The sequence below is a fragment of the Mastomys coucha genome, unplaced genomic scaffold (assembly GCF_008632895.1).
Source record: "Mastomys coucha isolate ucsf_1 unplaced genomic scaffold, UCSF_Mcou_1 pScaffold22, whole genome shotgun sequence".
Taxonomy (NCBI): Eukaryota; Metazoa; Chordata; class Mammalia; order Rodentia; family Muridae; genus Mastomys; species Mastomys coucha.
The window spans coordinates 27,522,045-27,549,285 of record NW_022196905.1 but is presented as its reverse complement, the minus strand read 5'-3'; the positions used below and the strand labels follow the sequence as shown (position 1 = coordinate 27,549,285).

General features: G+C 43.4%; 1 protein-coding gene and 1 pseudogene across 1 annotated transcript in view; both read right to left on the bottom strand.

Moving 5' to 3' along the window:
* Positions 1–27,241, bottom strand: part of Slc5a1 (solute carrier family 5 member 1) — a 66,621-nt gene that overhangs the window by 19,817 nt on the left and 19,563 nt on the right. Inside the window, exons 3-7 of the mRNA XM_031337868.1 lie at positions 16,267–16,371; positions 15,063–15,122; positions 13,662–13,766; positions 1,729–1,834; positions 602–682 (exon numbers count right to left, since the gene is read on the bottom strand). Of these exons, the coding sequence (XP_031193728.1) occupies positions 602–682; positions 1,729–1,834; positions 13,662–13,766; positions 15,063–15,122; positions 16,267–16,371 (457 nt within the window). The remainder of the gene's footprint in view (positions 1–601; positions 683–1,728; positions 1,835–13,661; positions 13,767–15,062; positions 15,123–16,266; positions 16,372–27,241) is intronic.
* On the bottom strand, positions 21,228–25,295 carry LOC116070675 (annotated as a pseudogene).

The following is a 27,241-nucleotide window of genomic DNA, read 5'->3' as shown; positions in this document are numbered from 1 at the left end:
AAGTAAACTCTAGAGTATAGATAAGAGTCTTTGAAGGTCACCCAGAGGGTCCTATATGTCTACAGACAAAGTGTGTCTTATATCTTCTTGTAACAAACGAGGCTTTCCAAGGCTGTCTTTTATAGTCAAATGAAATTTCAAGAGACAGTAATAGATGCCAACACGTGAGGGAACAAGTTTTAAATTTCGTCAAAGAAAGCATTAAAATGAAAAATTACCTCTCAGCAACAATGCACAAACATGGGACTTTTAACATCATAATGTATACAAGGTACAGTTTCACACTGAGCATACAATATGCGAATCTGTGCCACTTGTTGGGGAGTTATTCATTTTTACCCAGGTTCTCTGCAAACGCAGAAACAGAGTACTACCCTGGGGACCACTGGCCCAGGCTACAGAGAGTGAAAGGGGGAATTCAAGTGTCCCTTGGGTCTGCTCCAACAAGGGACAAGGTGCTTCCCACAGGGTGGTCAGTCAGGGCTGGGCCACTGCCCTGAGCTAGGCACAGCATGCAGATAGGCAAACCAGACTCGCTCTTCTCTTCCCAGAACCCTACACCTCTGCCCGCACCTCCCTAGCCAGTCCTAGCTCCACTTACCAAACCCAGTCAGGATAAAAGAGCCCACCAGCATGATCGCGGTCTGCAAGGTGTCCGTGTAGATTACAGCTGCCAAACCCCCTAAGCAGGTAAAAAAGACAATAGATCACATGGAGGGAGTGGCCACCACTTGCTCCCTTTGTTTACCCACGATGCTCCTTCTACCACAGTGCACCTTCCAAGAAGCACCCCCACCCCTGCCACCCCGACCCACCTTCCCTTCCCTCCCTGATCCTGTTACAACGTCCTTCTACTCAGAATGTTTCTAGCTTCTCACCAATGTTCCTTCATTGCAAAGGCCTGGGAAAAGGTCTTTCTGAGAAGAAAGTATTGGCTGTGAACTTTTCAAACTAGGACATGGCTCCAAAGAGTGCTTGCTCTTTTTTTACTTTGTAATGTTAGAGAGATGGAAGCCAGGACACCCCACCTCTCTCTCTGTGTGTGTGTGTGTGTGTGTGTGTGTGTGTGTGTGTGTGTGTGTGTGTGTATGCTTGTGCGCACGCATGTGCATGAGACAGACAAATGTACTACAATCTAGTCCCTCTAAGTTCTTCCATGCAGCACTCCCCCATGAAGCACGGAGTCTCACTGTTGAGCCTTCCCCTCCATTCCTACAAAGGACACCAATGTCTGTGCTATCCTCAAATCTTATTCCAAAACCTCTTTGCATATCTTTCTCCCATTTCAAAATGGCTCCCAATCTAGTCGCATTAAATTTGAGGCTTCCAAGAGCCTCTTATACCATCGCTCTTTGTGTCCCTTCTCTCCCCAACAACTTCCCAGTAACCACCTTCTTCCACTATCTGCTGGCTCAACTTGCTTCTGAGCCATGCCACAACTGTGTCTGCCACATTGTCTGACTATTTTTGCACCTGGCATGCCTCTAACTTTCCCAGCTTAGCCACATTGTCCCACAACCTTCAGAGCCAAGTTCTTCCTGAGTGATTGTGAAATGTTGCCCCAACTGGTCCAGCCAGCCAGCACGGGAGCTCTCACAGAACATTCATCCACATGGCTTGCAGTGGAGACCAAGAAAACAGCCATTCTCAAACCCTACCTCCTTCATCCTTCACAAGTGACTAACGCTGGGCCAGACTCAAGCTTCAGATTCTCTTGAATAGACTCACCTGTGATTGTATAAAGGGCAGTGATTGCTAGCAGGATGAAAATGGCCAAGTATATATCCAGGCCCAAGGCTAGATTGATGAAGATAGCCCCAGAGAAGATGTCTGCCTGTGAGGAGAGAAGATAGGCAGAGGCAGATGTGAGAGAAGTTATCTGGACACGGGACACTCCTGTGTTTCCAAGCAAGCTTTATTCATACTAGTAGTTAGCATGTTACAAGAAGGACTCTATGGTCAAAATTTTTTAAAAAAAAAATCTATGAAATGGTAGATTAAGCAAATTGAAAGTACCCACAAGATGTCCCTTCATCTTTAGTACCATACACTGAATCCCTCGCTGAGGATCATGGGACAAGATGCTTCACAAACATTTAACTATGAAAGAGTCTATCAACATCAACATCAGCTGCTGCTCTTAGCCGTAACTCCTAGCTTTTACACATCTGTGTGCACAGTGTTATAAAGCTCTATCCACAAAAGCAAGTCTTAATACTTCAGATCTGCTGGTGGGAAACCCAGCCCCCACTCACCAACTTCTTCAGGAAGATTTTAATTTTACCTGCCTGGCCCAAAAGGAGTTCATCCAGAACACCAACGGCCTATCACATGCTTCTAGTGATTCTGTCTACACTGTCTGGTGTGATTTTCAAAGGACTTGTCCCCTCATACTGTTGAATTCACTATGTTCTTTATACAATTCTTCCTATCTAAGAAAGCTACCTGGTCGGATGGTGTGCAGTTTCTAATTTACAACAGCAGAGGGCACCAAAATGCTGTGCTACCAGCAAGAGGCATCTTGGTAAAGAAATTTGACTTCTCCATGGAGTGAGTGTGTGAGATTTTTTTATTGCATAATATCTAATACATTCTATAAATATGCAAAATAATCCAATTAGACTCCTTGGGAAGGGACCAACACACACACACACACACACACATGCACGCACGCACAGTTTTCATCGGCCCCATCTTTACTCTACTGCAGTTGCTCAGAACCCTACAGTGTTTAGGTCCCCTCCCATATCCTTCTGCCTTCTGCTATGGTGTCATTAAGTTGAGAACTTAATGCCCAAATCCATATACTGATGCTATTCATGCATGCTCGCAGGTGCAGATCCTTAAGTGTTGGCTAATAGAAAACTTAATTTTATGATATGCTACTTGTATCCAGCACAGATAAAGGAAACTGCTGAATTGAAACAGAAAGATCTGAGGAGAGGGAGGGTGAGGGAGGGAAGGAAGGAGGAAGGGAGGGAGAGAGAAGCTAGTACAAACTCTTCCACTCATGAATTCTATCCTGGGGACCCCAAAATTCCTACTAAGAATACCATAGCTAAGTGACTATAGCTGACCACAGCTGAGTAAACTTGTTTTATTTAGAAGGCTCTAGTATTGGTTTTTAGTTCTCTCTACTCACTTCAATTTCCAGTGTTTCCCTGGGAATTTTTTTTCTTCCTTTCCAGGGAATTTTACAGTTTACCAAGATTAACACAGCATGCATTATTTTGATACTCAAAAAGGTATTGGTGTTTGCTCCTTTCTGCCTATGCTTTGGGGATTGCTGTCAGACAATGAAACTCTCAAGACAGATGTTGAACACCATTAAGTTCTCTTATTGGAAAGAGATCAAGATTTAATACCAAAAGTACAAGCTGCTGAGGAAGGTTCAAAGTCTTACTGCATTACGAGATGAAAAGTTAAGACTTCAGCAAGAAACGGTGACTACTGAAAACGCAACATAAGAAAAAGAAAAATTCTGAACCGAAACGGCCAATCAGCCATTTGCAGATCCACGTGACCTCACTGGCGCACAGACTGACCCGCTGAATTCAAACTAATGAACAACGATGAAGGAAATAGCTGAGAGAGTAAAACATGAATGCGGACATTTAAGAGGCCAAGTTGAAGAAGCGCAACTGGAAGCTGAGAAGTTGAGTTTGCTCTTCTGTGACACTGGAGGAAAAACAGATACAGTGGTTGGAAGAGCAGCATAAATTCCATATCAAGGGGAGAGGAGAAAAGGATAATCAAGCTAAGATAAACTACAGCGATCTGAAACAGCTCAGAAAAGAGAAATTCAGGGAAACAAACTGAAGAGACTACAGGAGAAACTGGAAGCCTTGGGGGCAAAGAAAGAATTAGAAACAGAAAACCTAGGCTAAATAGACAAAATGTTGTATCTGAAGAATATACAAGGCTTCAAAATGGCTAAAGGATACACAGAGAACACATAATGAATTTCAAAGTCTCAGTTTGGGTTCCTAACATGCTCCCAACAGCATCCGGGAGCTCTGCTGATTTATCAGCCTCAGCTTCTGGACTAGGACCTTCCTCTCCTCATCAAAGGGAAGCCTGTCTACTTCACAAAACACTGGAAGCACTAAAAACCACACAGAAAGAACTAGAGCAACTCGGATCTCATGGGGAAGAGAGGGGCGAGGTCAGAGACTCAACAATGCGCCAAGTTCAACACCAGGCACTGAGATGCTTTATTACTGTAGGACAGGATACATGAACGGCTCAAGAAAAGGTACCAGTGACATACATTACAAGATCCAGGATTTTAGGATTATACTAATGAAAGGGAAGTATTCTGAGAGCTTCAGAACATTTAGAATATATGTTGACAATCTTTGTCAATATAAGATAAAGAGAACTAGTTAATTAAGGAATACGTTTTCAAATTATTATTTTTTACATTGTTGAATTTTTCTGGCATTTTGCCTGAAATATATCCAACTTGAAGTCCTTTTTCCTCATCTTTGAGATATCTGCTTGGCAATAACAAGATCAATAAACATCTGGCTTATTATAAACAAAAGTTATAAATCTCAAGGATTTTGGAAAAGATAACCACTTAGGAGTAGAAAAAACACTTAAAAGTTTCTAAATATGTGCTCATTATAGAAATGTTTACAATTTCTAAAAGCTGTCCAATTGATGTTTTAATTTATTAAGTAATTTAATAAATATTTTTGTATCTAAAAGTATATTGATGTTTGCCCAGCTATGGTTTCAAGCCTGATCATTTTGTACTGAACAGACAATCAAGTTCATTATTGACATCATCATCATCATCATTGTCCCTGGGAATGACTCCCTCTCTCAGTCAGCAGTTGTCTTAAGTTTGTTGTCTAGGAATGGAACCCTTGAGACTTTTCCTGTTCTATGTTAGCATTCTGTACTGATGCTGCCATTGTTTCTGTCTTATTTATGCATCCATTATACAGACAAATGTGTGTGTGTGTGTGTGTGTGTGTGTGTGTGTGTGTGTGTGTAATAACAAATGATAATTTTTAAAAGACTATCACTATAGGGTGATATGGAAGGAGTTGGAGGGAAAGGACTTGGGAGGAATTGGAAGAAGAAAAGAAATAGAAAGTGGTGTGATTATATTTTAGTTCAGAATGTAGACAGGGCCATCCCTGCCCTCCCCTACAGCCTGCCAGGTCTAGCATCAGGTGCCCTGACCTACTCTGGCCAACCTGCCTACACCAAAGCCAACCTCTGAGTTTCCACCAGTACCTGTTCTACCTGCCACCAACCACAAGTCTCTTCTGTATGGCATCCCTCTCCTCCAACCAGACAGATATTCCATGCCCTTTCCAAGGTCTATTCAAGTGAAAGTCGCTGACCTCCATGGTAACTTCTCCAGAACCCACCAAACATCTAGTGCCTCTGCCTAGTCTAGCCTTCCCTGCTTTTGCCACAAATGATCTCGAAGCTTCTACCAAGACACTCCCTACTTATTCCGAAAGTCGCAGGCCCCTTGTTGCCAGGTCTACACCACACACCAAGCTTGGACCTGGAAACACATCCTGAACACAGCCCAGCCCCCTCTGTCCACCTGAACTCATTCTACCAAAGCCATTCTCAACCTCTCGACCCAACCCTAAGCATGTCATCTCTTCTGTCTAGCCTGCTCTGTCCATATCAGGCTTAGAACTAACAAATGAAATCCATATACCAGATGTCATCAAAAAATATAAACAATATGTAAGATAGAGCCAGTATCTTCTCTCCAAAACTTAGCAGTCCTGTAGGAGAGTTTGCAGATGAGAGTTACCTAGATGAACCCCAGGACACAGAATTTAAAAGAACAATCATGGCCTCATTGAAGAACTCAAGGAGTTTAAGGAAGACACAAACAGTTCAAGCAACAAATTCAAGGGCACCCAAGTTCATAAAAGAAACAATATTCAGATGGACAGTGGTGGCACACTCTTTAATCCCAGCACTTGGGAGGCAGAGCAGGTGGATTTCTGGAGTTCAAGGCCAGCCTGGTCTACAGAGTGAGTTCCAGGACAGCCTGGGCTATACAGAGATATCATGTCTCAAAAAAGAAAGAAAGAAAGAAAGAAAGAAAGAAAGAAAGAAAGAAAGAAAGAAAGAAAGAAAGAAAGGAAGGAAGAAAGGGAGAAAGGAAGGAAGGAAGGGAGAGAGAGAGAAAGAGTAGTGGATGACTTTAATATACCACTTTTATCAATAGACAGATCATCCAGGCAAACACTAAACAGAGAAATGCAGATTATAACTGACATCATAAACCTACCAAATATTTACACATTTCACCCAAACACAAAAGAACATGCCCTTTTCTCTAAAGCTCAAGGAACTGTCTCCAAAATTGGCCACATACTGAGCCATAAAGCAAGTCTGGACAGATAAAAGATTAAAACTCCCTATATCCTATCTGACTACCACAGACTAAAACTGGACGTCCTCTAGACCCTGGTGATGCACACCGGAGGCAGAGGCAGACAGAACTTTGAATTCAAGGTCAGCTTGATCTACAGAGTGAGTTCCAGGATAAAATAAAACAAGCAAAACAGAACTGGATATCAACAACAACAGACAGTGAAAAGCTTGCAAACTCACAGAAAGTGAGCAAGTCACTCCTGAATGAAAAATGGGTCAAGACAGAAATTAAAGACTTTCCAGAATTGAATGAAAATGAAAACACAACATATCAAACTTACAGGGAATAATAAAGGCAGTTTTAAGAGGCAAACTCATAGCCCTAAGTGCCTACATCAAAAAAATTGGAAAAAATTTCACATTTAGTAACAAAACAGCACACCTGAAAGCTTTAGAACAAAGAAAAAAAGAAAGAGAGAGAGAGGAAGAAAGAAAGAAGAAAAAAGATAAAAAGAAAGGACAAACCACACTCAAAAGGAGTAGAGGCAAGATATAATCAAACTCAGATATAAGCAAACTCAGATGTAATCAAACTCAGATATAATCAAACTCAGGGCTGAAATCAATAAAATGGAAAGACAAAAATCAATACAAAGAATCAATGGAGCGAAGAGTTGGCTCTTTAATAAAATCAATTAGATTGACAAATCCTTGTTCAAATTAACTAAAGAGATGAGGAAGAAGATCCAAATTAACAAAATTAGAGGTGTAAAGGGTAACATGCGGACAGCATGCCTGCTGCTTGCATGGTTTTGGAGACTGAATCCAGAACCTTGTATGTGATAGGCCAATGTACTGCCCCTGACCTGTGCATATCTATAACTCGATAGATATAACATGGACAAGACCAAAATATGAAGGTGTTTGCGTGTAAGTTATAGGACTGGAAATTTTCCCTGCCTAAAATTCTTAAATGTCATTATTTCCTTACACTTTCAAAGATGATGCAGAAATTTTAAAACAATAGATTTTTAATTGATATTATATTTATATGTGTATGTATGTGTATATATAAACATATAAAGTCTTAGATTGGAAGAGTCTATCAAGAGAGTATCAACTTTTCCAGACTGGAACTGAGATCAAGAATACATATTGATAAGTCCTGATTTATTTATTTATTTATTTATTTATTTATTTATTTATTATTTATTTATTTATTGGTTTTTTGAGACAGGATTTCTCTGTATAGCCCTGGCTGTCCTGGAACTCACTCTATAGACCAGGCTGGTCTCAAACTCAGAAATCTGCCTGCCTCTGCCTCTGCCTCCCAAGTGCTGGAATTAAAGGCATGTGCCGCCACTGCCCAGCTATTTATTTTTTAAATAAATTGCTTAGATATATAAAGTCTGCATGGTAAATATAAAAGTGCTAGTTATATTAATCTTTGTACTTTCATATTATGAAATGCTTTGGGCAGGATTTTTTTTCACTTACAAAAATGATGGATGAGTTAGAGAATATACAGGCAGCCTCCCATATCCTCACTGCATCTCACAGGTCATCCCAGATGGCTCTTTCCTAAGATACTATTAGCTCCAAGAGGAAAGAGAGAGAGAAGCAAGCCAGGACATGAGAGTGGGAGGAACAAAGTAGAAGAAGAGAGGAGAAAAGGAAGAAGTGGGAGAGAAGGAAGAAGGGGGAGAGACAAGAAGAGAGGACGAAAACAATCTCAATACTGCTAAGCAAAATCAACTTTAAGTAACAAAGTTAAATACATCCTTCCAAGCCAAGAGCTGACTGTCTTTTTCTGTAAAGAATGAGGTAGGAAGCCAGACATGGTAGCATTGGCCTATCATCCCAACTGCTAGGGGCACTGTGGCATAAAGATCATCACCTCAAGATCCACAGAGTCCAAGGTTAGCCTGAGCTAAGTGAGAATTTGTCTCAAAAAAATTAATTTAAAATTTTAAAAAGTTAAGTAGTTCAGTGGCAGGGTGATGGCCTTGCTTATATGAGGCCCTTGATTCAACTCCAGTTACACACACACACACACACACACTCACAAATGGGGGAGGGGAAGGCTTCAGGCACTGAAACCTAGTCTACCTTATCACCTTGTCAAAGCCATCTGCCCAAAGCAGAGCCCAGCCAAATGCAGCATAAGAACATGGGCTTATGTGCTTTGTGGGGTTTCCAATAAAATATTTATAAAAGGTTGGAGTCAACCCAAGAGCATTATTCTCATCCCTCTGAGAGGTGGGCTGAACTGTATCCACGGAACTCTTGTGGAGCAATAAAACATGAACCCCACTGGGAAACCTCTGAGAGTGACAGAGGTTCCATATGACCTTAGACAGGTCAGATGGCCTCCGCTCAGAAGTTTAAAAGCCTGGGATTTGGGTTGGGGGTTGGGGGAACAAGGTCTCTCTACATAGCCCTGACTGTCCTGAAACACACTATGTAGATCAGGATAGCCTTCAATTCACAGAGATCCTCCTGTCTCTGCCTCCGATTGCTAGAATTAAAGGCATGTACCACCATGCCTGGCCCAATCCTAGGATTATATTTGTGTGAATGTGAGTGTGGTGTGTGTGTGTGTGTTTTCTGCCCATTCTGATCCTAACCAAGATATATCTGAGTGCCTGGTAAGTCATGCCTGACAATGAGGTTTCAGATGGAGAAGCCTCATTGCTCAAATTTCTCTTTCCATTTGTCAAAGTGAACAGCCCAGGCCATAAGCATCGCACGTTAAGCAGAAGCAAAAGCTTTTATCTTTACCCAAGGATCCGAAATGTACAGTGGGGTTGCTGTAAAAAGTTTATTGCAGCAGTGATCTCTGATAACAGCTCTGGGAAACAGAAACCAGGACGTTCAGTTGTCATGTGATTCATAAAATCTGAAGCTTTATCTCAACTGATTATACATATTTGAATGAGATACACCGTGTCAGGAAATCTCACAGAACAAAATGCCTCTCACAGATTGATGTGGCAGGTGTTCAAGTGAGCCAATAAAATTCATAGAGTGACAAGATGGCAGCCGCAAATGAGGCGCTCTGTGGCTGCCAACCTGTTCCTGCAACTCCCCTTGCCTTCTTCTTCTACCAACCACACACCTACTGAATCCCTACATCCTCCCAAATCCCTCCTGGTGAGGCCTTAGTTATTCCCTGTCCAGATATGAGTCTCACAAGGCCATCCTGGCTCTGCCCTCATCTGTCACAAGCCATCTGTGCATGCACATGTGCCAGTGCACTGCACACACACACAAGCACACAAATGTGCACACATGCACATACAGGAACACAGGCACACACACACACACACACACACACACACACACGAACTGGTTAGTCTTTTTTTAATATAAATCCTTAGCACTGGCACACCTTTAATCCAAGCACTTGGGAGGCAGAGGCAGGTGGATTTCTGAGTTAGAGGCCAGTCTGGTCTACAGAGTGAGTTCTAGGACAGCCAGGTGACACAGAGAAAGCCTGTCTCAAAAAACCAAAACAATAACAAAAACAAAAACAAAAACAAAAAAAAAACAAAAAACAACAAAAAAACAAAACCAAAACCTTAGCTCTGTGCTTTGGGAGCTACCTCTGAGTCTATGAGAGCCCTGTACTGGGAACACTGGGCTCCCAATAGGTATAGCTGACATCACTGTAATTTTTCAAAAAATGCCATCATATGACCCAAAGTGAACATAAAGTTAATCAAATTTATAGGGACAGGTCCTTGCTTTTCTGCACACATGCCCTTCCTTCACCATCGTCACAAACCCACTCTGAAGGAGATGCTTACTCCACACGACCTGCCCAGAGCCTTTCTCAGCCGTTCTGTTACACTGTGCCCTATGAGACCTCTCCATTTTTCCTGCAGTCTGATTTTTGACCTAGTCTCTAGAGCAATGAAAGTTTCATATAGAGAAAGGGCATCAGGTCAAAGATTTGCGTGCCAGGAAACCCAGTTCTGTTCTTGTGGGACCTCACAAAGCCTGTCCCCTCCGTGTACAGTTTGCCCATCTGTCACTTTGAGCCTAGGCCACAGAATCAGGCACTTTATCCCTTTCCCTCTTCTTGTGGCTTCATCTGACCTAAGCAGGGGGCAGAATGTGAGACAAGCTTTGAACCTAGACAGCTTTTAGTGACAGTGTTTGACAGCTGGGTGTCTGTATACCGGCTGTGTGATTGTATGTGTGTGAACATGTGTGCATGGCCGTGATGCATGTCCATGTAATGGACAGTCAGAGGAAAACTTTCCAAGTCAATTCCCACCTTCCAACTTTCTGAGGCAGGATCCCTCTCGTTTCTCTCCCTGAACAGGGCTCCAGGTTAGTGCTTTTACACACTGAGCCATCTCCCCAACCCTGCCAGACTCTGATGTGGCCCAGAGACAGAGTGGGCAAAGTCCCTCGTGGGAACTGGGAAGCACAGGTATCCTCCTGTGTGCTTTTCAGGACAACTTGGAGATCGATGTTCAATCAATGGGTGAAACAAGTATTATATTAGTTGGAACCTCCAGCAAGGAAGCTCAGAAATCACACTCAGGGATCAGCCTGCAACTGTATACAATTCAATTGTAAACTGTGGGAAAAGGTGGCAACTGGAGACTGAACCCTTTCATTCCTGCTGGGCTGCAAGGGACTGGTCCCTGACTATGTGGGGGCTCTAAGTCCTAGGAAGTTTAATCAGTAACCAGAAGGTGGGAGAGGTGATAAGGTGGGCAGGAAAAAAACCAGGGCTGGCACTAGTTTACTTATGTGACTGTCCCTACACCAGTCTAAGGGCAGAGAGTCCCTGTACCATGGCAACTGCAGCCAATAGACTTTGACCAGCTTGAACCGTGAGCTTGGGAATGCTGACCTCCAAAAAGGAGGTCGGTTCCCTTTCCCATGCACTCACGGCTTGCAGCTACACTCAGACTCCCTTTGAGCATCCTATTCCTTTTAGGGTGTCTCCCGACCCCAACCCTGCTGCTTACACCCGTTCTTCTCTTCTTAATTGGTGCCTTCCCTCCCTTATGAAGCTCCCCCTGATATCTTCAGCACCCCTAGCACTTTGTAACTAAAAACTAACCCTGGAAGAGAGAAAGGGAACAAGGAGGCAAAAATCAAACCTCTCCCAGCCATGTGCATCATTGATGTGTGTCAGAAATCGGTGTAAAGACGGATACAACTCTGGTTGTTAGCCCTAACTCCTAAGGTACAGTCTTATGAGCTTCATCAGTGAAAGGTTCAAAATCTCTAATGGGGAAACAGTGCTGGGAGAACTGAGTGTCCACATACAAAGGAATGCATGGACCCTGCCTCATACCATACACAATTCAACTCAAAATAGATCAAACCCTAGAAAATAAAAGATAACACTTAAGAGGAAGGCTGGGAGCAGGCTCCAGAAATAAATGTGCTTGCTATGCATAGGCAAGAACCTTTATTCAAATCCCTCAGCCTCAAGTAAAATGTAGACATGTGTTTATAGCCCCAGTGCAAGGGTTGGAGACAAGCAGGTCCCAGGGACTCATGGGTAGTCAGTCTACCTGAGTGGCGAGTTCTCCATTTATTGAGAGACCTTGTCTCAAAAAACTGAGGTGGGGAGCAATATAAGAAGACATTTTCTGGGCAGTGGTGACTCTCGGGAGGCAAAGGTAGGCAGGATCTTTGTGAATTTGAGGCCAGTCTGGTCTACAGAGTTAATACCAGGACAGCTAGCACCGTTACATAGAAAAACTCAGTCTCAAAAAATAAAACAAAGAAACAAACAAACAAACTGATTTCTGCTCTCCATGCATGTTGGGGTGTACACACACACATTCACACACACACACATTCACACACACACACACACACATTCACACACACACACACACATATTCACAAACATTCACACACATTCACACACACATTCTCTCTCACACACACACATTCACACACACACACACACATTCACATGTACACACATTCACACACATTCTCTCTCACACACACATTCACACACAAACATACACATTTATACAAACACATTTATACAAACACATGCACACAATTTTATTTACTTTTAATAGAAAGCATGGAAATAAATCTTAATTCTCTTGACTTTTACAGCAAATTCTAAGACATATCCCCAAAAGCATTTGCAGCGAATGCAAAATAGACAATTCTGCCAAAGTGTTAAACCTCTGTACATTACAGAATACCGTCCAGAAAAGGAAAAGATAGTATATGCATGGGAGGAAATGCTTGCAAGTAATGCACCTGAGAGGGATCTGGAGTCTGGAGTAGTATAAAGAATTTTTATACAGACTAAGAAGGCAAACCATCTAATTTCTTAAGTTTTTACATGAATGCCAGACTAGAGGAAAATATAATAGAGAAAAAATAATTGTGGTATGCACTGACTGCTTATCCAGAGGACCTGGTTTCAATTCCCATTACCTGCATGGCACCTCTCAACTATCTGTAACTCCAATTCCAGGAGATAAAATCTCTCTCTCTCTTTCTCTCTCTCTCTCTCTCTCTCTCTCTCTCTCTCTCTCTCTCTCTCTCTCTCTCTCTTTTTCACACACACACACACACACACACACACACACACACACACAGCAGGAGTCAGAAGGCAAAACAACCATACTCATAAATTTTAAATTAAAAAAAAAACATGTAAAAAGTCTATTTCTATAGGTTTAACTTTTAAAATCCACATGTAAGTGAGTGGGCCTCTGTCTTTCTGTGCTTGCTTATTTCATTTAATGTAATGAGCCTTCATGTTCACCAAGTGATGAGAGTTCTTTCTAAGGCTGAACCGTGTCCACCTACCAACTTGCTGATGAGAACTTTTGTTGACTCTATATCTTGACTGTTGTAAACCAGCCTCTAATGGACATTTGGTATTTCTTATACATGCTGCTTCCATTTCCTTTGGATATGCCCAATGGAGAGAATGACAACTCAGATGGCATCTCAATCCCTCTTTAATCTTCACTTCGGAGCAACTTCTGCCATCTCTCCTAAGCGTGTTATATTTTCAACTTGCACCACCGTGGAGGACAAGGAGTCCCACTGAGCTCCACAGGCCCCTTGGTGCATAATATAAAACTTTCCCCTAAGAAGCTAGAAGGCTTAAAGCACAAAATCCACAGAAACTTACAGTCGCTTCTTGGTGGAACAGCACATTCGGGATAATGAGAAAATGAGCCAATGGCGAGCCTCCCTTCCGGCGCCCCGCCCCCCCAGAAGATGAGCCAATGGCGAGCCTTCCCTCCTCCTCCCTGCCTCTCCGCCGCTGGGGTTGCACTTACAGAGATCTTTGTAAAGATGTAGAGGAGCAGGGACAGAACAGAAAGGTAGATCTGGATCCGCTTGCCTCCAAACCGCTTCCGTAGATACTCCGGCATCGTCACCACCTGCATGGGATGAAATGGAGCCAAAGTGAAGAGAAAGCCCAGGGCAAATGGGATCCCATCCTGGTCTCAGAGCCTCCTTGGAACTGTGGTCAGGAATTCATAGCAACACACACACACAACCAGCCAACCCCTATTAGCCCAGGGAGTCCACACAGTAGCCAGATGCCATTTGCTTATTTCAATTCCACAAATCCTTTGCAGTAGAAGTAGGGAGGCCAACACATCAAAAGTGCCAAATCAGCACATGCTTTCTAATAAACAGATGACTGGACATAACTAAGGAGACAGACGCTTGCCCTGGGGAAGATGGATGCATGCCTACACACATTTGTGTTTGTGTGTCTGACTCTCTGTGTGCCTATGTTTGTGTGTGTGTGTGTGTGTATGTTTATATTTATTGCACCTACTGTAAATAAGACAATGGTAGCCTCTAGCCAATGCACTGATAAGTTGTCCAGGTTGAATATGACAGTCACTTTGCAGGCCTTCTCAAACATTCTGCTAGTTCCCTTCTGCAAATTCCAACCTAGACCCTTAGCCTGTTGTCTTCTGGGACCAACGTGTCACCAGCCATCAGTGAGCCTGCAGAAGGGGTAGCCTGCAGAATCTGCCCTATGCCACCTTTAGCTTCTAGTGTACACACTTATATGTCAGAGGTGCTAATATATGTCATTAAAGAGGTGACATCAGCTATGTTTGATCAGCCGCATGCTCAGAAACAGGGGGTGAAGTTGCTCATAAATGAAGAAGAGAGAGTTGCTTTTCTCAATCGCTTCCCTTCTAAGGAGGAAGGGAAGAGCTGTATATCAAGAGCATAGCAGTGCAATGTGGGAGTCCGCCCAGCGGACCCTCACTCTGTTGGGTTCTCTCGGACTGGAGATAATTGAGTACCTGTGAATACAAGCAGGTGAGAGAGACAGAGACACGGACGCCTGGATTAGGCACCGTTTCATTTCGCTTTTGACTCTTGAGGCAAAGGGAGAGGGAGCCCACAGTGCAAGGCAAGAACACCCCCAGAGATGGTGCAGGATCTTTCATGGGAATTGGAATTAAGGAGGGGGTCACTTAGGGACCTGCCTAGATGGACGTGTAATGAATCTGGACTGAGTAAAGCCAGAGGGACTGTTGGGTGCCCCTGCAGGCAATCAGGAGCTGTTTTAAATCTGGGAATGAAAGCAGACCCACCTGGATTAGTCTCTGTCATTTATGCCATCAAGTACCCTGGCCTCCAAGAGGATCAAGTTCACACCTGCGTATTTGCTGACAAGAGAAGATTAAGGAATGGCAGCTACTTACCCCAGCCTTAATGTAAATGGGGACAAATATCCAGCCCAGCACGACCACCAAAATCAAGGCCTACAGCCAAAACAGGTAAATTCAGATTAGAAGAAACCTTGGCCCATCTCTGCCTCTCTCAAGAGACCCTCAACTGCTATAGAAAAATCCCCTGCCTCTTTCTTTCCTTCCTTCCTAAGGACAATTTCTTAGAGTACTTGCTTGGCACACAGCAAAAGCATATGAGCAACAGTGGAAGAAAATTCAGGATGCTGCCTATCGGCACAGCCCAGACCCCAGTTAGAGTTCAGAGCTCTCTTTTATCTTATCCCTGGTAAATAAGGAACAAAGTACCATTCAGAGAATAAGGAAAGGAAAGGGGAGAAGGCAAAAAAAAGAGGAAGAAAGGAAGAGAGGAAAGAAAGACAAGAGAAAGAGGGAAGAGGGGGGAAGGAGGGAAGAAATGAGGGGAGGGAGATGAAGGAAGAAAGGGAAAAGGGAGGGAGGGAGAGATGAAGGGAGGGAAAGAAGGGAGGAAGGAAAGGAGGAGGGAGGAAAAAGGGAGGGGAGGAGGAAGAGGGAGGGACAGTAGTATTTCCCAACCTCCAGCATTGCTAGACGAGACCTCCTCTTTTAGAACCAATGGAAAAGAGGGGGAATCCTGTGACTGCTCAGGTGCAAACTCCTGGAGTCAGAGATCCCCCCCATCTGTGCCCAGTGTGGTTCTGAGGCTTCCTTGATGCCTCAAGATCCTCTGAACTGGCCGTTTTTTAAGACTGCTATAATCACATATGGGAAGCTTAGTCCTTAAGGAGGAAGGTGGTAGACTAGTTCATTGGGTAGCAGATTGCCCAAGGAAAGCCTGCGGTCTTTGTGAGCACAGCTCACAGAGTGACTGGTGTCATTCTAATGGGACTTCTGGGGGTGGGGGATGTCACAAAAGCCAGTATTGGTTCTATCTACACCATCTTCCTGCTTTGGGTGATGCTGATGCACTCTCCTCTCTTAAATACTCCCTCCATCATTTGCCATCCACACAGCTCAGAGGGAGCCTCACAGAAGTCTCTGCAGTATTGCTCAAATGTCAGCCTTCAACCCCACTGACTAAATAAGAATCTTTTCTTTATAAAGTTTACCTGCCCCTAACATTTCATTTTAGTAATGAAAAGGGGACTGATACCAGCTCCTTCTACCCCAAGGACACAGTGGCCCAAATGCTACTCACGTTCCATTCGAAGCCACCCATGGCAATGCCTGCGGCTGCTCCCGTGCCCGCCAGCCCCACAAAGTGACCACTTCCAATGTTACTGGCAAAGAGAGAGGCTCCAATCTGGAAACAACAAATAAATAAGTAAATAAATAAATAAAACAAATAAATAATACAGTTAGATAAGGAGGACTCTCAGGAGGCTGGGCCAACACAAGAAGAGACATGTTAGTCAAGTGAAGGGATGTCAGCAATCAGAGGCCAGCTGAGAACTTGGCTGTTGAAATTTGCTGAACCAGTTCCCAAAGCAGGCAAGGGCACTTGGGAAATGATACAAACACAAAGAGAAACGTGGAGGAACCACGAGACGAGCCTGCAAGTCAGCTCGCCCGTGCGTGCGTGCATGTGTGCATGTGTGTGTGTGTGTGTGTGTCTTTTGCGCGTGTTTTTTAGAACCAGATTCCGAACTGTCCCACAGCCACCAGGATGCCCTTGAGTCTCCTGTGAGGCTGTCAGGTTGAGGGCAAGGCTGAGCCTTTCACTTGTCTATCCCGGGTCAGACTAGGTGCCTATGCAGGGGGCCTTGTCTAATACAGATTCTCTGTGCGTGCAGGCAATGTTCCTGTGGGAATCACTTGGAAGCCTCTGAGCCTTCGGCACCTTGTCAAGAAGGACTGGAGAGCTGGTGGTTTCTAGCCACTAAATGCTTGGGTTTTATACACTCACAAATAACACAAGATAATACTAATGATGCCTACTCTCTAATGCACATCACATGGTGATTTTTTTTTTTCCACAAAGGTCCTGGAGATGCCCCAGGAACACGCATAAACCACTGCATATTTCAAGAACACACATATATATCTGACAGGAGGTGAGAAAACAGATTAGAAGAGTGGATGTTAGAACCCCAAGAACAGGGGGATAGGACAGAGAAACTGAAAACAGGTCTGTGAATGGAAATCAAAGAAGAAAACGTCAACCAAGGATCTAGAGAGATGGCTTGGCAATTGAGAACACAGGCTGCTCTTGCAGGGGACCAGAGTTCAGTTCCCAGCACCCACACTGGCAACTGATAAGCATCCAGTTCCAGAGGATCCTATGTCTTCTTTATTCTGTAAACACACAATATGTGCAGTCCCACACAGACACACATAATTAAAAAAAATTTTTTTAATTTTAAAAGAATGTCAATTTATTTTTGAAAGAAAAAAGAAACAGAGAAGGAAAGAAAGAAAGAAACAAAGAGAGAGAAAGAAAAAAGGGAAGGAGGGAGGGAGGGAGGGAGGGGCTGCAGAGATAACTCAGCAGTTAGGAGCATGGGCTGCTCTTCCAGAGGACTTGAGCTCAATTCCCAGCAACCACATGGTGGCTCCACAACCATCTGTAATGGGATCCGATGCCCTCTTCTGGTACCCAGGTGTAATGCAGATAGAGCACTCATACATAAAATAAATAAATCTTTTTTAAAAAGAAAGAAAGAAAAAGGAAAAAAAAAAAGTCAACTGAGACAGGAAAAGGCTCTTGCACTCCTTAAGTTCTAATGAAGCCACGCTCTAATGAACCCATCAGTTGGACACATTTGATACACTTAACTTACTGGGAACTGCCTCCATAGGCCCAGATATTTAAAACCTTGGCCCCTCGCTGGTGGCACTGACTAGGAGTGTTTAGCAGGGTGGCCTTCCTGGAGGAAGCCATCACTCTGAGTTTACATTCTCTCTATTCTCAGTGTTCACTCTGTTTTGTGACTGTGGTGTAAGACATGAGCCATCAGCTCCTGCCCTCGGATCAGATCCTGTCCAGTTCCTGCCTCCTACTCCCTCTATCATCACAGACTCTGATCCACTGAAACCATAAACCCAAATAAAGCCTTACTTCTGCAAGTTGCTTTGGTTGTGGTGTTCATCATGGAAGCAGAGCAGAGGGAGGCTAAGGCACCGGCCTGCCTCACAAGTGCACCACCCTATAGCTGGGCGGAGTCTTCTAGCCTTTTATAATTACATGTAGAAAATGTCCTGCAATTTATTGACTACTGTAAAAGATAATGTGTATATCAGTAATCTTTCACAGCAACCTACACTCCAAAAGATGAACCATGCTTGGGGGGTATCTGTATTTTATTCCATTTTTACTAATTAGATGAAATGAGATATTCTCCTAATGTCTCTAAATCTGGAACAAAATATACATTACCAAAACAGGAAGATACTCCAAGAAACTACTCTAATGTCTCCAACTACCAGCCCACATCTCCAGCACGGGGCAGCCAGTGCTTGGGGACAAATACCAGTCAAAGCAACGGGAGGTTCACGAAAGCCCAGATAGAAGTGATGTCACAAGGGTCAGGAAGGGCCAGGGGTGAAAGTTCACTCATTCACTGTCCTAGCCAATGTCAATGTAGCTCCTACTGAATGTGTAGTCTTGCTCTAGACAAGGGAATCAAGCTACCAATTACACAGACAAAGCCTCTGCTCACAACACACTTGGACCTCAAAACAGCAGGCATAGGCAACCCCAAAGAAAAAAGCCAGAGGGGTAACACCAAGCCGGACACAGCAGCCATGAGGAGCAGCCAAGAAACCCCGTCTGTGGGAAGCAGCGCAGCATGGAGACTTGATAGTGACGGTCACCATGCAGAGGTCATACTGAGAGCACCAGAGTATAGCATTCCAGGGGGCATGAGTGCACGGTAAAGCAGACAGACCAGAGCGGCCAGAGGGCGATGAACAGCAGAGGGCAGTGTGAGGGGCTGGAGGGGCTGCGCTGTGGCCCAGACAGTAGATTCTGTTCCAGGAATGACAGGATTTTATGAAGAGAAAAAAAAAAAGATATTTAATTTGCTTTTAAGAACTGTTCTAAATTGTGCAGGGAGTATAATATTGGGGTGAAGAAAAAAGATGTAACAAGTAAGAGACCATCTCTGCATGTGGATGAGGACATGGCTGGGCCTAGATGAGGTGCAGACCAGCTTGGGGACTGCAGGGGACAGTGATGGTTTAGAAACAAAGCTGGCAGCCTTTGTGGGTGGGGTTGATGAGGGAAAGGGTAATCAAGGCTGACCATGTGAAGGTCATTCCTCAAGAATGACTAGGCAGGGGGCATACATGTACATACATACATACATGCGTGTAACTGCAATTAATGAAAAAAGATCATAAATTTGATAAAGAACATGGGATTGTTTGGAGGGAAGCTGGAAATAATGTAACTAAATTATAATCTCAAAAAAATAAAAGAAAGCCTGGAGAGATAGTTCAGTGGTTAAGAGCACTGACTGCTCTTCCAGAGGTCCTGAGTTCAAATCCCAGCAACCACATGGTGGCTCCATAACCATCTATAATGGGATCCGATGCTCTCTTCTGGAATGTCTGAAGACAGTTACAGTATATGTACATATAATAAATAAATAAATCATTTTAAAAGAGAGAGAGAGAAACTGTGTTTTTAAAAAAAATAACTAAAAGAAATAATTTTACAAATGAATCCAAGGGGCTATATTTAAAATAGCCACCTCTTTCTGATCAAAGGTTGATGAAGATAATAGTTCAACTTTAACCAGACTCCCCTCCTTTTAAGATCCTTTAAAATGGGGCTGGTGAGATGGCTCAGCAGGGAAGAGCACTGACTGCTCTTCGGAAGGTCATGAGTTCAAATCCCAGCAACCACATGGTGGCTCACAACCACCCGTAGTGAGATCTGATGCCCTCTTCTGGTGCGTCTGAAGACAGCTACAGTGTACAGTGTACTTGCATATAATAAATAAATAAATCTTTTAAAAAAAAATCCTTTAAAATGGTCCAAATCAGATTTTTTTTTTCCAAAAAAAGAAAAAAAATTGCTCCAAGAAGATGCTTGAATTATCCCATCCCTGATTCTGAACCATCACGTGCTCATTCATAATGTCTCCCCTGAGTAATTATTAAGCCTGGTGCTGTGCGACTGAAGGCTTAATTATCAGAAGTTGTTAACTGAGACACCCCACTCTTAAATTCAAGAGACTTCTCCAACATCCTCCCACACCTCTGGCTGTCCAGACACCCTCTCCTCACTGTGATCTGAGAAACATGAAATACAGTCAGGAGAGTTATGCTGGGAACGGGCTAGGTCCATTATGTAAGGAACACCATTTTGGGTTTGTTCTTGACTCCACCCCACCCTCACTCCACAGCATGTGTCCAATCCTCTACAAAGCTCTGACCTTCTTTACCATGTTACTGACAGCTAGTACTTTTTCTTTTTTTAATTTGGGAAAGTTTTTTTTTCCATTTCCAGTCTTTTAAAGTAGACAGATTTGCTTATAATACAGCTGATTTTAAAGCACATAAACTTTAAGTACAAACAATGGAGTTAAATCCAGCAGAAGGATAAAGGTACCCTCAACAAAACTAACACCTACGGCTAGTGGCTGCCCGCCAGACTGTAATCCTCATCCACAAAGTAATGGGGGACCACTCAGTGGGATTTTGGGTAACATTAGCCCCTACCTGCTACTTAATTCGCATAGCAAGAGGTCTTTACAGATAACCTGCACCTGTTCAATTAACCTTGTAGCATTTTCTATTATGTAATAGGATTGCAACCCCCACAGGAGGGTTTGACTCCTTTTGGTCAAACCCTTTAATGATTTTAATATCACTTTCTACTTCTTTTGAAGTATAAAGTGTCTTAATTGGGTTACAATTACAGATCATTTTTAAATACGTCATTACTACTTTACTAAAATTACTTACACTATTTATATCTAATATTCAAAGAAAATTTACCAATAAATGCTACAACAGGCATCATCAGTCTTACATGCTTATTAATTGATCCTATAGGTATAATTACAGGTCATGATTTTAGAGTCTATTCTGTCTCACTAAGTCGGGAGTGCCGCAGCTATAGAGAAAACAAATACATGTAGTGCAGACACCCATGGATCGTGCTAGCTCTTCAGTTAGCTATCAGACACGAATCCTTAGTGAGGACAAAAGTCAGATCCAATTCTTCACCAAAGGTGCTGCAAGACACCTTCCGATGTGGATCCCTAATCCAAAGGCCAGAGGATGAGCTGGCAACAGAGACTGAGGGAAACCTTCAGAAAATTTGCAGAGACAACGACCATCCCTTCTTCATAACTCTTGTTCCTTGCACAGAGAGTAGCCATGGGCTTCCGGTATTTTTAAAAAGAAAACACCTTCAAGGGATGACTTGACCAACCCTATATCCGATCTGAGTTTTTATTCAAGACATTTTCAACTTCTCTTCTTCTCTCAGTATAATCATCCTCAAGAGTGTTCTTTTTATTTCCAATTGTATGGGTGTCTGTTTCTGCTCTGCTGATGGCTTGTGATGTCTGGGAGTAAGGTAGGCTGTCATAGTGAGAACTCTTGGAGCTACCTTATCCAGATTCATGCTTGGCATCCCGCAATAGTTTTTCCATGTCACCATTATAAACACAGACAGAGGCTAAACAGTGCTCCCAATCCCATTGCTGAACCCAGAAGCCCTGAAGTTTTAGGTGGCGTTCTCCTCCCCACTCAAAGGATCTCAAGCCCACTTCAGTGGTAACCAAGCGGCAGTGGTAACCAAGAGATGGAGAGATATGAGGTCCACCTGTCAGCTCAGCGATGAGGCCAGCCGGCGTGGGGCTCCACTTAGCACTTTCTATATCACTCTTGGCTGTCTGCCATTGTCTCCCAACAGGACTATGCAACATGTGGTGGTGGGGGGAGGAGGGGAATGTATGAGCATGTATGCACGTCGTTGGGGCGCTGTGATGTGCACAGGAAGGCCACAGCATGCCTTGCAGGAATCAGTTTTCTTCTTCCACTATGTAGCTCCCCAGGAATTAAACTCAAGTCTTCAGGCTTGGTGGCTCTACATCTCACCAGCCTTTATAATACTTTCCTATATTATTTCAATTCTCTCCCTCCCATAAGTCACTCCCGCCCACCCACATGTTCAGTCACCTCTGCAAAGCACAGCTCTACCATGGTCATAGTTTCCTGGGTCCTCTCTCCCGCCAGCTCCCACGGGCCTACTAAGCAGTCTTCCTGTAAGCTCCGTGCCTAGCAATAAATCCCTATGGTCTCAAGGCAAACTTTCTCTAGCACGAATTTGCTTGAGCTTCACATTTGCACTTGGAATTCTTGTTCTCATACCATTTGGTACTTATAACACTTGAGAACCCCACTTCTACAACAGAGTTATTCAGGAGCCAAGATGATGGCTCACCAATGACTGCCATGGAGTTATCCCTAGTTAGCATCCATTTCCTCCTCCTATCTCGCCCCCAGAAGACAGCTACTTGACCGCCCTTAAAGACAATTTCTATCTCAAGGCCTAAAGTCCTGTATGATTTTATCTGGAGACAGGATTATTGTGAAGCTTATCAGGTTAAATGGAGTATGCTAGTGGAGCCCGGTGATAAGATTGATGTCCTTATAAAAGGAAGAGAAGACACCAGAGATCTTTTACTCTCCCCTCTGCAGCCCCCAACCTCATGCACGTACAAAATGAGGCCATATGAAGACTCCGAAGACACAGCTATCTGCAAGCCAGGAAAAGAGATCTTAGCAGAAAAACCAACTCTTTCAACCCCACCTCTCAGTACTAGCTCCTTGGCAGAAGTCCCAGTCCCTCCAATTCCCATCACTAAGGGAAGAACTGCCCCTCAGTCGTTTGGACCATTTACCAAGGACAGCTTGACTCTCTCTGCAATTTAGATTCCTGATAAGACCAATTCAGTTTTCCATAGTACAGTGACTCTACCATTAAAACTTGCACTTCAGTCCCTCTGGGGTTTGGCACAAACTGAATGGTTTCCTGTGAGCTCCCCCCCCCCTTTTTTTAAGGGAAACCCACTTACACCCAAAGGAAACTCAGCATTCACCTGCTGTTAATATTAGAGTTGGAAAGTAATGAGACTGCACCTGTCTCCAGGATCAAAACCAGACATAGTTTAACGACTATGCCCCCAATGCCTAACTCAGCCCTGGAAATGGACTCCCAGGACCAGAACTCCTCGGAGTCTGTTGCGGGTTCATCAGCTGGCTGGGACTTCTAAGAACTGCAGTGTCTCAGTTACCACCCAGACTTACTGAATTAGAGCAACAAATCCCTCCAGCTGATTTTCACCCACAATGAGATATGTGGTGCTTGCCTTGGGCAAAGCCATCACATCTCAGCCTTGTTTTGAGATCAACTGGGGAGTAGACTCTAGCTACACAGAGTGCTAAAGTCAAGTGGACAAGGTTGGGGTGGAAAAAAAAGCTCCCTCTAAACTCCTGTCCTGTATCTGCAGAGTTGTAACCATGAGTTCCAGAGGTGAGGTCTGTAACCATGCATTTATCCCACCCAATGGGAGACACTGTCACTTCAGTCACTTGTCAGACTATAGCACGTGGTCTAAAAGAAGCTTGGACCATCCCACCTCTGAAACCCCAGGGCCACTAAACTAGAGTTAAGATTTCAAAGTTGGTTTTGGGTCACAGACAAATTATTAGACATTTCCAGTGGAAATCTGAAGTGATTCAGCAGCCTGTGGGGATTCCTTCCTCAAATAATTTAACTCCTCAAGGATGGGACTCAAGGATTCCCAGATTGGGCACCACAGAGAATGACCGAAATCCCAATACTCGAAGAAGCAGATGCTCCCAGACTACCTAAAGCTGCAGAGAGAGTTCTAAATCAGCCTAGTTATATAGTTAGTGACAGATTGTCGCATGTGAGTAAAAGAGGGCTGAGAGATGACTCATCAGTTAAGAGCACTGAGTACTCTTCCAGAGGACTTGAGTTTGAATCTCAACACCTACACGCGGCTGATGACTGTAACTCAATTTCAGAGGACTGACACCCTCACACAGGCATATATGCAGGCAAAACATCAATGATGTAAAAAGATAAGACAATCACCATTCATTGACTCATTCAGCAGAAAAAAATCATGACTGGGGAGAAAATGTAGCTGTGACTTGGCACAGGACTTTGTGGTTTTCATGTTTCAAAGCTATATAATTTTCTGGCTCAAGGTAGTGGTGGGGTGGGGCTTTGAAGATAAACTTCTGAGTATATTTTTGTGGCCCTCATTGATCACTAGTGACTTGATTCCAATAAATTCTTATCCTTTGCATTGTCCTGGTGTTTGAGTTGTGTTGAAACTCAGTGGAGCCAACAATATAAAGGCTTTACCACATTGCTGACATTCATAACATTTCTCTCCAGAATGAATAGTTTCATAATGATGAAGACTACGGAGGTGTGAAAAAGCTTCTCCATACTAAATAGACTCACAATGTTTCTACCCAGTACAAATTCTTACATGATGGTGATGACTACAGAATTGTGCAAAGGCTTCACCATGTTAAATACACTCACAGGGTTTCTGTCTTAGCGTTTCCATTGCTAGGAATAGATTTCATGACCAAAGCAACTCTTATCAAGGCAATCATTTAATTGGGGCTGGCTTACTATTTCAGAGGTTTAGTTCATTTTCATTACAGCATGCAGGCAGACACAATGCTGACAAGGGAGCTGACAGTTCTGCGTCTTTCTCCAAAGGCAGCCGGGAAGAGACTGTCTGCCAGGGAGCTAACAGGAGGGTCTCCTCAGCACTGGTGCAAATTCAAAGCCCAGCCCCAAAGAATAAATACATTAAAAAAAAAAAAAAAAAAAAAAAAAAAAAAAAAAAAAAGAGTTAACCGAAGGAGATCACATGATCAGGCTGTCTGGCCAGTGACCTCCAGGGATCCACCTATCTCTAACCCACACCCTACCCTTAGTACCAGGTCTACAGGAGCGAAGTGTGTGGCAGATTTTACACGGGTGCTAGGGATCTGAACTCAGGCCCTATACTCGCTGTCCTAATTAGGAATTCTATTGATATGATGAAACATAAGAACCAGAAGCAAGTTGGGGAGGAGAGGGTTGTCTGGATTACACGTCTATAGCACAGCCCATCCTTGAGGGAAGCCGGGACAGGAACTCAAACCGGGCAGGAACCTGGAAGCAGGAACTGACGCGGAGGCCATGGACAGGGCTGCCAACTGCTCGCTCCCCATGGCTTGCTGGGCCTGTTTCTTATAGAACTGAGGACTGACAACCCAGGGATGGCAACGCCCACAATGGACTGGGCCCTCCCCCATTGATTATTAATTAAGAAAATGTCCTATAGTTTGTATACAGCCAGATTGTATGGAGGCATTTTTCTCAGTTGAGGTTCCCTCTGTTCAGATAACTCTGGCTTGTGCCTAGCTGACATAACATTAGCCAGCACACTTGCACAGCAGGCATTTACCTGCTGAGTCATCTATCTAGTGTTTTGGTTATATTCTATCAAGCGGACAAAACCGCTCCAGTGTTGATATTTGTTGTTCACAAGTGGGTAGAGTCTCTCTTACATTTGTGGTATTTCTAGTTTAGGAATAAAAATGGAACTCCTTCTACTATACCATGCGGATGGTCATGGATGTGGATGCTATAGGGTTTGTTGTTGTTGTTGTTTTTACCTCTGCCTGAAAAACACTATGAGAGATGCAGACAGTAAGGTTTCACTAGGCCATTTACTATTGTGTTACTTATAACAGAGACAAACTGGAAAACATGTTTCCAACTACAGGGCTGTAGGAAAGCATTTTGATAAATTAAGATTCAAACTTATGAAGGAATATTACATAGCCATTTAATTAAGCTTTGGAAATTTTATATAATATGGGTGATAGTCATATAAAATGTAAAATAAAGTAGCATACAGACAGGTTTGCCAACAATGCCTACAATACCAGGTCTCAGGATACTGGGCTAGGAAGATTGCCACAAGCTGCACATAGTGAGTGCCAGGTCAGGTAAGCTATATCAGAACCCTTGTCTCAATAAATCAAATGCGAGATGGGTGTGGTGGGGCACCCCTGTAATCCCAGCCATTTAGAGTGAAGACAGGAGGGCCGGGGGTCAGAGACAGTGTTTAAAGCCAGCAAGGGGTACAAGAGATCTTGTTTCAAAATAACACAAAAATAGCTATGTACAACATGATCCTCAAAGCATTTAAGTGCATATGTGTACATGTATATACATAAACTGATATAGATACAGATGTAGACATATAGATGATATAAATAGATATAGATCTAGACAAAGATAAAGATAGAAATAAAGGTATAGAGATAAGTATATACAGATTCAGGAGAGAAAACAGAGTACAAATTTATTTTGACGTTTTAGACTTTTCTGACTTTTTACAATGGTTTTACAAAATTTCATAATCAGAATACAAGCCTTTAAAACCTCCAGAGCTCTTAGACACACTGGCAGAGCCCGAAGGCCGAGAACAAAACTGGCAGGTAAGTACTTTTGTATGAAAATGTCACCAAGGGCCAGTGAGACAGTTCACCAGATAAGGGAGCTCACTGCCACACTTGACAACCTGACGACAGGCAGAACCCAAAATGGAGGGAGGAAATACACCAGTTCCCACACGTTGCCCCCTGACTTCCACATGCACGCCATGCTGTGTACACACGAGCAAATACACACAGAGGCACACACTAAATGACTGAACAAATAAACGAATTTAATGCAGTGAAGGCCACTGACTGCTAACTACAATCACATTTTCCATGATGAGAAATAAAAAAGAGGTTGGACTCCAGCGGAGGCCATTAGAGCCCAGAGATGAGCACACCCAACCTTATTGTTTTTAAAATGAAAGCAACACTATGTCACCGAGAAAACAGTAATTCAAACCACACACTGACTGTATCTTTATCTCCAGGACCTAAGGGAAGCAGCAGCTGGTGAATCCAGGGCCTGCACTCACAGATGCTTCACAGCACAGTTAGATGCACGCGCTCCCTCCCTTCCCTCAGACCTGGTTCTAATCATGCCTTTGACATAACAAATTACGTGACCTGAAGCCAGTTGCTTTAATGCTTTGAACTTCAATTCCCTCTACTCTAAACCAAGAGTAAGAATCCCTCTTAGCCAGTGGGTGTGGTGGAATATGCCTGTA